Below are 12,830 nucleotides of genomic sequence, written 5' to 3'. Positions count from 1 at the left end.
ATATATATATATATATATATATATATATATATATATATATATATATATATAATTGAACTGTCCAAAATCTATCCTTGTCCTTGGGTTTATTGCAGTAGTGCTCAAATCACCCTCCCCTAAGGAAAAAAAAAAAAAAAAAAAGAGTCAAAATCAACAACCAAAAGTGGTGTCAGGACTCAGAAGCAAACCCTCGTGGGCTGGGTTGAAAGTTGAAAGTTGAAAGTTGAAACCGCCCTCTCCCTAGACGAATCTTTTTCACGGTAATAAATATCGATTACACATTTACACGTCATTGAGGAGATATTTTTGCTCCCCCATACATTATTATACTTGTTAATTTAATAAAATATTACAGTTTCCAGACCATTAATGTACCATCCACATTCCACCGACCTAGTCGTCTCTTAGAAAGCTGTGCTGTTTTTGGTTTTGTCTGATATTATTATTAATTTATTACTCAAGCGTCAAGTTGCTCTGCCAAGCTAAAATGGCTGCGCGTGTATTACACGCTGTGCCTGTGACGGAATGTGGCCATAGGGATTTGCTAGCTTCGTAAAATATATATTATTATGAAGCAAGAAAGAAATAAGTAATACATCGTATGAGATGAATGAGTTGAAATAAATAAATCATACGGAAGCTTGAGCTTTCCAAATCAAAGCCTTGGCCATTGAATTTTTCTTATCCATTTAAGTCAGTGTCACATTGAGACGTGTCATAATATATTGGGTCGGTTTGTCTTCACTTTGATTTACTTGAATTGTCTCTAAATTCTAGTGAACGAGAGACCAAGTCACATGGAATTTGGGGCGATGGGTGATGTACAGACGTTACTATAAAGACTTAATTGGTTTGGTTGAACGTGTACATAATCATTGAGAAGTATACTGTTCAACAATAATCAGAGTTGCTAGAAGAGTCAATATTGTTTCGTATGCTTAAATATCGCATTGATCACCGACCTCTGCCTTGCCATCTGGTGGTGTTCAGTTCCAAAAAAAATTTAGTGTTTTATTCAGCTTTGTTTGCATGTTGTTTGGTTGTTTGTTGATCAATCATGTTCGGTTCTTGACAGTACTTTTCTTGCAACAACGATTTTTGCTTTAACCGCTTGGAGCTCTTAATTGAACCATTTTGCCCTTGTGTAACTTTTGAAGAGGTCCGAAATCTTTTTGAAACTATTATTTATTGTTTGTGTTTCTATTTGGATTGCCTTTTTTTATTTGGGTTTTGTTGATGGGGAGCTCATCCTGTTTAGTTTGTTTTTTTTATTTCCCTTGTTTCTTTATTGAATAGAAAAAAAAAAAAAATTACTTATTTAACTACTTAGCATTCCCGATTTGAGTTTAAAAGCAAAAAAAAATGTTATTTTTCACAATAAACTTGTTATGAGTGATATCACTGATTTATATTAGTTAATTTGGAATTTGGAAGATAATATAATGCAATTGACAAAGAAATATAAAGTAGAATATAAATAAAGACACGAATAATTATGTGATTCGGTCTATGACTTACGTTTACAAGATAAATCTCGAAAGACTATATTTTACTCTTATTTCTTTGATAATGTTTACAATATAACATGCTATATTTATAGGGGAATTAGGCTAGGTAAATGAAAATAATACAGAGACTTCAACTACAACTTGGTAGTAGTCTTTAACTTTGAGTTTGCGACTAGGTAATAGACTTTAATTGTAATTAGGTTAAAATCTTCAACTGTGATAGTATTCAACTGTAGTTAGGTTATAATCTTCAATTTTAACTAATTGAAACTAAGTGATAAACTTTAATTGTACCTTGAACTCCATAATATACTTAAGCCTAATTGTATTTATAAACATCTAAAGGTTTCATATATATATATATATATATATCATGAAAGAAATATAATTTTTTTAAAAAAATAAAAATAAAAAATAAAATTAATAAATTAGAGAACATGACGAGAGAAGTAAGCAAGAGAGACGCTCACGTGAAACGAAAATGCCAGAGATCAGTCGCAGGAATAGATGACGTGTTCGGTCCCCACATTGGTTGCTCTAATTTTCACCTGCCAACTTAATCAGCTGCCAGTTCCATCATCCTGGGGACCGGGCCGGGCCCACTAACCCTGATATCCTCGGTGTATCTGACGTGGATCTCATACGTGTTGAGGTGTAAAGGGCCAATGTTATCTCCTGGGGGCCCCTCCTCCCGCGCCCCAACATATTTTGCCGCGTAATTGGTATTGCAACTTGCCAATCATATTTACAATTTCGGCGGACAATTCGTGAGTTGTGTTGGCACATCAATTGTGCTTTGGTACCAAGGAAATCAGGATGCATCTTCGGCACAGAAAATTTGGATAATTGAAGAGAGACGAGTGTGTTTTACTTCCTTTAATTATGCTCGGTTTCTTTGGATACAAAATATTTTTCGTTTTAAAATATTTTTTTAAAGAAATAATTTGTCTAAACATATTTTTTTGGTATTTGGCTCGTATAAACAAATTACCAAAGGCAAAAAACACTGGTAACAAAATTTCAATGATTGTAATTAGAATCTGACAGCACTGGTCAGATTCCGTCACCGAGCAACAAAATTTCGACCAGTTTCTCCTGAATTCGGCTGCATTGTGCCAAATTCTAAAGAAACTGGCTGAATTCCAGCTATTGTTGCCAAATTCCTACAACGGGATCAGAATCCGGCGCAAAATGCATCGCCAGATTCTGGCCACTTTTGCTGAAATCTAAGATATTATAGTGGCCGGAATCCCTTTTTGTTGGCAAGATTCTGGTCAGAAGCTCTAGAATTCGGTTACGGTGGCCGAAATCATATGCAAACGGCCGGATTCCAATGACAGCGATCGGAATCTGATAGCCAGTGTCGTCGGATTCGGTGGATGGATCCCAAAATCCGAAAACCTTCAGCACAAATTCGAACATCCAATGTCCGACGGTGGCGAATTTCCACAAACGTGGTGTAAGAATGAAGAGTTTAAATTTAAAAAACGATTCACGGTTGTTAAATCATTTTCTAAAAATTAAATTTTTTTTTTTTTTTGTCAAACTAAAACTGTTATGTTGACCATCATTTTCGATTACACCCAAACACTTATGTTCAAACAACATAGCTTAAGACCTTTTTGGTAACTTTTTGTGAAATTCAATCAACCTAGCTAATGGAAAAATTTTAAATCTGAATTTGATATTGTAATGATAAATATATAATTAAATGGAAAAAAGAAAAATACACAAACTCTCTTCAAACGTCACAATTGACATTGTTTGAAAGTTTAGAAAGAAACATTAAAATAATTAGTAATTTAGAGAAAACATTGATAATTGAATTGTAGTTTAAAGAAAATATGTGTATTTTTATTTTATTAAATAGATGATCCTATCATTTATGGGTTTTATAACTTGTATCTGAGGTGGAGTATAATCTAAACAACCATTCTAATTGAAAATCAAGGTGCCTTTTTCCAGTCAAATGCGCATAAATTCTTTCATAAAAAGGTGGTAGCCGGATTATGCAAACCAGATATAAATAACAGCAGAAAAGAGAGGTCTAAGCCAAATGGATGGTTCTGCTTAAACAGTACCTTGCGTGTAGCATAAAGATAACACCATTACTTTAATAAATAAATAAATAAATAAAAAATCAATCAATACGGCTTCCAACAATCATAAATTTATGTAGCAAGCTTCTTGGTAACCCTCACCTTAGTTTAAAGAAAATGGACGATCAAAATATTGGGGTTGCAACTTGCAACTGCAAATATCATTTACAACAAGGCCTTTTCTGGAGAAAAAAATAAATAAAAAATCATGCAGTTATGGCGGCACACTCATGTCTATCTGCAGGATCTGTCTGTGCCACAAGAAAGATCAAAGTTCAAAGTTCGAAGTTCACGGGAGGGCAACTGTAATAACACGTTTCCAGTGGAAGAGGGTAAAAACAGGTAGATCGAGGTGTTTACAGATGCCAACGTTGTTCATAATCGTACGTATTGCACAATACGAGGTGACACTGTTTCAAACGTCTCTTGCACCAAATGAAAGTGCCATTACATAGAATACAAGACGTATAAGCATTAATCAATGGGACATGATTGGGGAACAACCCCAGCACAACTCCCTCACAACCCCACTCACAATGGAGTGGGTCTCATGTGTGTGGGTCCCACACCATTGTGAGTGGAGTTGTGAGGGAGTTGTGCAAAGGAGTTGTGGTTTTATCATTTTCCTTAATCAATCATCCATGCATCGATCAACAAAAATTTGTTACTTCAAGTTTAAGGTTCAAAAATGGCTGCCATAGATACGTCACTGGTAAAATTAGAGCATGCAGCGGCATCTCAGATTGGTCTCGTGAAAGGGAAAACAACGAAAGCTACTTTTCCTCGAATTTACCTCAATGTCCGAACCCGGTCTTTCTGCGCTTTACTGATCCGCATGTGCTTTAAGAAAACGACAAGAAGAGCAACAAAAATATCTAATCTTTTAAAAGGACAAAAATGTAAACCCACTTTTGAGGGAAACCCCAATCAGTGCCAAAAATTCCACGTGTCAATTTCTGAAACGATCGAGTGCCTGAACATGCTCGAACTTTAACGATCGACATCGTATATAAACCGGCCTCTTCTCGGGTTCCCACCTCACTGCATTGATTCATGAGCAACTGCGTTGTTTCGTGAGCAATTTTTGTTCTTTATTCAAAGCATCAGAAGGAGCATTTCCTCTTGGAATGCGCTTCTCCTGCTGAGCGATTTCTCTGTGTTTTCTTCTCTCTTTAGAAAAAGCGTTTGCGCTCTCTCGTTGGGAGCTCAGAGCGAAGACTTTCGGCGCGGCGGCGAGGGATCTACTGGTGAGTTTTAGAGGACCTTTCTGGTCAATTTATGAATAATTTTTGGCTTTTGATACCCTTCTTCTTGCTGTGACCCTGCGGTGACCGGTAATTTTCCAACTATTTCGTTGATTACGAGGTGCTGAACTGGGTGTTTCGTAGCTGGTTTTCTGAGATTCTCTTTGAATTTTGGATGCTTTGGACTACACGTGACTACGTTGAGTTTCTGCTTTTGTTTAATTGTCAAGGAATATGAACTTTGAAGCGTTGAGGAGGTGAATGAATAGGTGGTGGTCGTTGCTTCATGCACGCAAAGATATTTGAATTATCGCGTAGATCTACACGTTCTGGTGGTGATTAGGCTTCTTAAAATGATTTTCATGAACAATATATTGTCGAATAATTCCAAATTTACGTTCTTTGCCCCGATTTTCTCGCAGATCGCTAAGATCCTCGCTGGTCTAAGCTCGAAATTCTCAAATTTAGTGGGACTCTGTAAATTTTGTCCTTCAAATTTCGATCGTAACCGCTGTTTCTCTCCATAGAACTCGCTAAAAAGAACAAAAGAAAAAATTATATAAATTACCCCCTTCAAATTTCGATCGTAACTGCTGTTTCTCTCCATAGAACTCGCTAAAAAGAACAAAAGAAAAAATTATATAAATTACCCCCAAATGATTATTGAAAAATATATTTTCTTTTTTTGCGGTCTTAATCGTGAAGATTTTCAGGCTACTCCAACCTCCTTTTTCCTTGAATACGAACATTTTGAAGCTTTTGCCTTATATCTTTATGTAGTTCTCAATTGGCTTCTTTCTTCTTTTTTCCCTTTTTTTTTTTTTTTTTTTTTGTTTTTATACAAATTGTTACCCGAAAAGCTTTGCAACTAATTTTTTTTTTAGAAATGTTGAAGCATTTACTATGGTTTTTTTTAGATTTTTTTTGCCGATTAAACATAAAAAAAATAAAAAAATAAAAAATAATAAAGAGAAAATCGGCTTCAAACTGTAATTTTTATTTATTTTTGTTAAAATAAAGATGCCAAATCAGCACAGAAAAAGACGACAGCTCTTACATTTTTCAAAGTTTTAGGATGAAAGTCAAAAAACGCTGTGGTCCACCTATGCGCTGTTCCAAGTCCCTTTTCCTTCTCTTATTGCTATTTTTCCTGAAACCGCCCGAACTTCGTATAATTACCGAACTAGCACCAACAAAATAAAAGGACACGGGATCAGGTAGGTCCCCCTTCCGTTTAAGCCACGGGCCACGTGGCAATTATCCAAAGAAACGAGCTATAAATTTTTTGGATATGTTATTTTTATGTCACATTATCTTACATTAACTCTATATTAAGACACATCGGCCTTGTTTGGTAAGGACAGGGGAATTGATAGTGAGAGTTGGAAATGATATATGTGATATAAAGTAAAAAGAATTTGTATAGAAAAATAAAAATGTTTTGTTTTGTAGTAAATATTTTTTATTTAAATAACAATAAAAATTTATTAATGTGATATAAAGTTGAAATGTTTTGAAGTTAATTGTTTTTGAGATAAGTGAAGAAGGGAAGAAATTTTTTTTTTACCCTTGCCAAACAAACCCATTGGGTGTACGACCCATGAAATCTATATATATGAGGCTTATATACATGAGTTTTATACATTATATGTCTTGGTGTAGAGTTAATGTAGGGTAATATGATTTAAAACTTTTCCATTTCTCTAAATTCTCTCATTTCCTTCTCCCATTTTTTTTTTTTTTTTTTTTTAAAATCACTATTTTATTTTATTTTTTTAATTTCAAAATCCCTGAAGATCAATGACCGACAATTTTATTTTATCCGAATGTACAAACAAGTTTACGCGGGAATCTCAAATCCCTATGTTCATACGATCGAGAACCTCTCTTCAACAATTTCTTGTCTATTATATTGTTATTGTGCTTTAATATTAAGAGTAAATTTGGTTTCTAACTTTAGTTTCTATGCTATGTATGTTGTTTGGTTCATTGAGGATGTTTTCTATTGTGGCACAGAACTTAGGAGCTAAAAAATGACGGTCACACCGGGGATCTCCATCAACGATGGGAACCTTGTGGTTCATGGGAAGACCATACTGACTGGAGTGCATGATAACATTGTGCTGACGCCGGGATCAGGTGTGGGGCTTGTCGCCGGTACCTTCATTGGTGCCACGGCTTCCGATAGCAAAAGCCTCCATGTCTTCCCCATAGGTGTTTTAGAGTAAGTTCTATTGCTTTTGATAATTTCACTGTCATGCACCCATGAATTCTATGAATATGTATATCGTCTGCTATTGATCTGCATAATTGCAGCTGACTCTCCTAGTATGTAACATATTTTGAATTGAAATCAATATGAAATGAAGCAGTAGGGTTAAGGGTTTTAGATGGACTGGTTGATAACGTATTATCAATTTAACATTATTTTGATTTTTTATGCAATGGCATAGTAAGTTTTCTAGTCCTAGGTATGTTTCTTATGGTATTTTGAAAATTTTAAAAATTTCTTAGTCTCTTGTTCTCACTTCGACTCTTGTTGTGGCTTTAGATGTAAGATTGCTTAATATTTTGATGCTTGTTCTATATTTCAAGCGTCATAATTTTGGCATTGATTTTGTAACAGGGGTCTTCGATTCATGTGTTGTTTCCGGTTCAAGCTGTGGTGGATGACTCAAAGAATGGGGACATCTGGGGGAGATGTTCCTCTGGAAACCCAATTCATGCTCGTAGAGAGCAAAGATTGCACTGGCGGCCATCAAGATGACAGCCCAACCATCTACACTGTCTTCCTCCCTCTCCTTGAAGGCCCTTTCCGTGCTGCTCTGCAAGGCAACGACAAGAATGAGATTGAGATTTGCCTGGACAGTGGTGAGTAGATAATGGCCAACAAAAAGTATATGGTGTAGGCACAACACATCTTCCCCGTCATACCATTATTTAGGGCCATATCTTCTATTAATTGAGTCCCATCCCGTCTGCCAATAATGGAGGAGAGTAACCATTCGTATGAGGGGTGGAGCTGTCATTAATGCGAACACAATCTGGCTGGAGAGACCACTGAATGACTCTATGGTTCACATGAATCAATTTAGTGGAGTTTATTGCATTTGGGGATGAAAAAAATAGAAAGGATGGAGTTCAAAAGAACCGAAACGACTTGTTTTTGTGGTGTGTGAATTGGTTTTGCAGGAGATAATGCTGTTCAGACAAATCAAGGCCTTCACCTTATCTACATGCATGCTGGAACCAATCCTTTCGAAGTAATCAACCAGGCTGTTAAGTGAGTCCTTCACCTCCCTTGAACATTTTCTTCAGCTTTTCTGAATTTGACATTATTAGAAGGATCCTAAATTAAGATAATGCGTTTTGTTTTCTACTTTCTGGAGAGTGAGTAACGTTCCTTAATTGCTATTCTTTAAACAGGGCTGTAGAAAAACATAGGCAAACTTTCCTTCATCGTGAGAAGAAAAAGGTAAGAACAACTCTATTTGTTTGTTTGTAGTCAATAGGAAATCTGCAGAACTTAAGGAATTGCATAAATCATTGAAAAATAAAATAAATGTTTGACAAAAAAGCAAGTTGGTCCCTTAATAATAAGGAATCTCTGAAAGAATCTCATGGTACTGTTTTTCTGGTTGTATGCAGTTACCTTCTTTCGTTGACTGGTTTGGCTGGTGCACATGGGATGCTTTCTATACAGATGTCACAGCTGAGGGCGTTGAGGAAGGCCTTAAAAGGTTATTAATCACATAGGAACTAACTTCTTTTCAATACTTGTTCTTGAAATTTAAAAACAACAATTATAGAATATTAAGTCACTAAGTTGTATTCTGGAACAATTGCAGCTTATCCGAGGGAGGAACACCTCCAAAATTCCTAATTATAGATGATGGTTGGCAGCAGATTGAAAGTAAACCCAAGGATGCTGATGCTGTTGTGCAAGAAGGAGCACAGTAAGATCTCTCCCTCTCAAATACATGCCCTCTTCGAAATGAAGTGCTATATGCAGTATTAATTTGCTTTCTTTTTTTTCCTCCAGTAAGGAGCTCTCATATAGAGATCATTGTGCCATTAATTTAGTCATGTTCTTGTTGATGTCACGCAATATAAGAGAACTGTTTATCTTAAAGATAAGTAGTTTCAGGAGTTGATGTCTGTAGAACTTCAAAGGACAGCTCATCATTATAATTAAGTTTTCTCCTGGTAAAAAGAATTACCATAATGTCTACTTCATGTTAGAACAAAAATTAGAGACGTTAAGAAGTAACCAACTATCCATAATGTCGACTCTCTTTTTTACCCTCCCGTGTGATGTTCGTTCTGATTCAAGCAATTGGTTATTGATTCATGGGCTAATTTGTTGATTACAGGTTTGCAAGTAGGCTGACAGGAATAAAAGAGAATTCAAAATTCCAAAAGAATAGCAACAACGATGAACAGGTCTCAGGCTTGAAGCAAGTTGTAGATGGAGCCAAGCAACATCAAAACGTGAAGTAAGTGGTCGAAGTTGATCTTTGATTTCTCTTTTCATATTCTACTAGCATTGTTGTAAATCACGTGAATCGTCCCACAACAGATAAGAGCTGCCAACCACCTCTTCTCATATATGACATTGTCGTGTGCAGTATCTATTTGCCACAATCATAGATGCACTGGTTAAATTTGTAGCAGTATTTTGTTATACATCCTGTGGATCTCTTCACCCATGATAATCACTCACCCAAAATAGATTCATTTTCTTCGCTCCCATACCCCCCATGTAATTGAGGAGATTTGAAAATTAAGTTTTGCATGGGCTCCCAGCATGCTATAAACTAGATTTATGCAAAAACTTACCTCTGAAAACTTTGGAGAAATTTATTGTTGTTACGATCAGAGTTAAATTGCAAGTGGTTATTCCTATATGGGGAATTTAGAACAGAATCTGTGTTGGCAAGGAGGAAATAATCAAATAAACATGAAGTATAATACTGTTCAAACAGAGGTTCAATCTCTAGAAATGTCTTGCATTCAAGAATAGGAAGATGAACATTTTAATTGCCTTGGTTGTAAGACAATATAGTGAGACTAAATTTTGCTTATATTTCTTTGGAAAAGGGAAAGCCTTCCTAGAAAATAGGGTATTTTACTCATAAAGTTCCATTTCTATTTTATGTTGGCGCAGATATGTGTATGTATGGCATGCTCTGGCTGGTTACTGGGGTGGAGTGAAGCCAGCAGCAGATGGTATGGAACACTATGACACTGCTCTCGCATATCCAGTGCAGTCCCCTGGTGTACTAGGCAACCAACCAGATATAGTCATGGACAGCCTGGCTGTTCACGGCCTGGGTCTGGTGCATCCAAAGAAGGTTTTCAACTTCTACAATGAGCTTCATGCTTACCTGGCGTCATGTGGAGTAGATGGAGTAAAAGTTGATGTGCAAAATATTATTGAGACTTTGGGTGCTGGCCACGGTGGCAGAGTTTCTATCACACGTAGCTACACCCAGGCCCTTGAGGCCTCAATTGCTCGAAACTTCCCGGACAATGGATGCATTGCTTGCATGTGTCACAACACTGATGGGATGTACAGTACCAAGCAGACTGCTGTGGTGAGAGCTTCTGATGACTTTTACCCTCGGGACCCTGCTTCCCATACCATCCATATTTCCTCTGTGGCTTACAACTCCCTCTTCCTCGGAGAATTTATGCAACCTGACTGGGATATGTTCCATGTAAGTAGAAATAAATCATTTTATGCCTTAATTTTGCTCGTTCATCAGCTGTGATCCTTGATTGGTTTGAGCTGATATTGACAAGGGGATATTAAAAAAATTATGAAATGAGGTCATTTATCATAGGTCTAGAAATGAGTGTATGCTCACTATCTCATATTATTAATCTTGTATTGATGAAGGCTTTAATTTAACCAATAATTTTGTTTGTTCAAAGCAAATGGGTAGAGTTATATGTTGCTCTTTTAAATAGCATCTATCTATTCCATTTACTTTAACATTGTTATCATCCACTTGGAAAGGAAGAATACGAGCACTACTTTAATTCTATTATCATCACAAAACATGTAATATTTATAAAAAAAAAATCTTGGTTTGCAGAGTCTACACCCAGCAGCAGATTATCATGGTGCAGCTCGCGCAATTGGTGGATGTCCAATTTATGTTAGGTACATGATATTTTATGTTCTATTCATGAAAATAATAAAGTTAAATTGTTATAAGGGAAATATAACAAGGTTTTAATGTGAATCTTTACTTGTCTTATTTTTAATAGTGATAAGCCTGGCAATCACAACTTTGAACTTTTGAAGAAACTGGTCCTCCCTGATGGATCAGTTCTCCGTGCCCAGCTACCTGGTAGACCCACCCGTGACTGTCTCTTTGTTGATCCAGCTAGAGATGGGATCAGGTTTACTCTTTCTCCATTGTCATCTTGTTAACCCACTATATATCTTTGGAACATTGTACAGAAATACTCATGTAGAAAATTTATTTTGCAGCTTGCTCAAAGTATGGAATGTAAACAAATACTCCGGAGTTGTTGGTGTGTTCAACTGTCAAGGTGCTGGATGGTGCAAGATTGAGAAGAAAACCCGCATCCATGATGAATCTCCCGGTACCCTTACTTGTTCTGTCCGAGTTACTGATGTCGAACTCATGGCTGAAGTTGCTGGTGCCAATTGGAATGGGGAGACAGTTGTTTATGCCCATAGATCAGGTAATTTTCTTCTTTGAGGCAACCATTTTTTACAAGTAAATCTGAAGAAAATTTGACTTGTAGTTGCGGATGTAAATTTGTGGATAATAGTTTAACCAAATTTAAGTTGAATGTAAAGATTGTTATGAAACAGTGATTAATGTATTAGAAGGTTGAAGTAATACTAAAGACGCAATTAGTTCAGGCTCATCATATATATTCTCCAAATAAGGAATTCTTGGTAAAACTTCTATTATACAAAATTCTGAAAGTCCTAACAAACTTTACTTTTGAAATTCAGGAGAAGTGGTTCGCCTACCAAATGGTGCTTCAGTACCGCTGACACTTAAAGTTCTTGAGTATGAACTTTTCCACTTCTGTCCACTTAAGGTGAGACTTTCTGGACGCCCTTCTTTTTCTTTTTCTCTCAGGCTGCTTTCTTAAATAGACATACTGAATTTTCTGTTTCTCTGTTGTGCAGGAAATCACATCCAGCATTTCATTTGCACCAATCGGGCTGCTCGACATGTTCAACACTGGTGGTGCAGTGGAGCAGGTTGAGGTCCGTATGGCTTCAGACCCAAAATCAGAGCTCTTTGATGGTGAAGTTTCATCAGAGCTGTGTACTTCTCTCAGTGAGGACCGATCTCCAACTGCAACAATTGCCCTTAAAGTTCGGGGATGCGGACGGTTTGGTGCTTACTCGTCCCAGCGCCCGTTGAAGTGCACAGTGGGCAATGCTGAGACTGAATTCGACTATGACTCTGCAACTGGATTGGTTACCTTTAACATCCCAACCCCAGAAGAAGAGATGTACAGATGGCCTCTAGAGATCCAAGTTTAAGTATTTCAGTAATCATGATATTTGTCTGAGTAGGATGCTCTAGCATTATTAGGGAGAGTGGGGCTCAGGGTCGGGGCTGAGAGGGCTCAGGCACATGTTTACTGGTGATGCGTGGCTTGGATCAGATGATGTGATGTGCCTTTGTATTGGAATAACTCGTGGGAACTATGTTTGTTGTTCATTTCTCCTTAAATAAAAATGCTTATTTCTACATTTGCTTTGATTTTTGGGTGAGGTAATTTTCTAGCATTTTGGCATTATTCACTGCATATATATTCCAGAAATGATTTTGTAGAACACTGATCTCGTGCCCAGTCTCAGATTTCTCAAAACTGAAAAGATTCTTTTTTTTTCCCCCTCTCCTCACCGGCTTCATCGGCAACCCGTGGTGGCTGAAGATCCGCTTCTGCAGAGCAACAGTGCAGGAATTCGGATC

General features: G+C 36.8%; 1 protein-coding gene across 1 annotated transcript; it reads left to right on the top strand.

The window, feature by feature from the left end:
- Positions 1 to 4,642: 4,642 nt before the first annotated feature.
- Positions 4,643 to 12,607, top strand: LOC133872271 (probable galactinol--sucrose galactosyltransferase 2). The gene is made up of 14 exons (XM_062309748.1): positions 4,643 to 4,854; positions 6,868 to 7,075; positions 7,478 to 7,722; positions 8,044 to 8,134; positions 8,278 to 8,326; positions 8,500 to 8,591; positions 8,700 to 8,807; positions 9,225 to 9,347; positions 10,019 to 10,571; positions 10,953 to 11,020; positions 11,128 to 11,262; positions 11,354 to 11,571; positions 11,852 to 11,940; positions 12,032 to 12,607. The coding sequence occupies exons 2-14, from the start codon at positions 6,885 to 6,887 to the stop codon at positions 12,392 to 12,394; spliced, it is 2,325 nt and encodes a 774-aa protein (XP_062165732.1). The 5' UTR covers positions 4,643 to 4,854; positions 6,868 to 6,884; the 3' UTR covers positions 12,395 to 12,607.
- Positions 12,608 to 12,830: the final 223 nt, after the last annotated feature.

The sequence above is a fragment of the Alnus glutinosa genome, chromosome 7, assembly GCF_958979055.1.
Source record: "Alnus glutinosa chromosome 7, dhAlnGlut1.1, whole genome shotgun sequence".
Taxonomy (NCBI): Eukaryota; Viridiplantae; Streptophyta; class Magnoliopsida; order Fagales; family Betulaceae; genus Alnus; species Alnus glutinosa.
The sequence above is the reverse complement of the archived record's forward strand: the minus strand, read 5'-3'. Positions and strand labels throughout refer to the sequence as shown.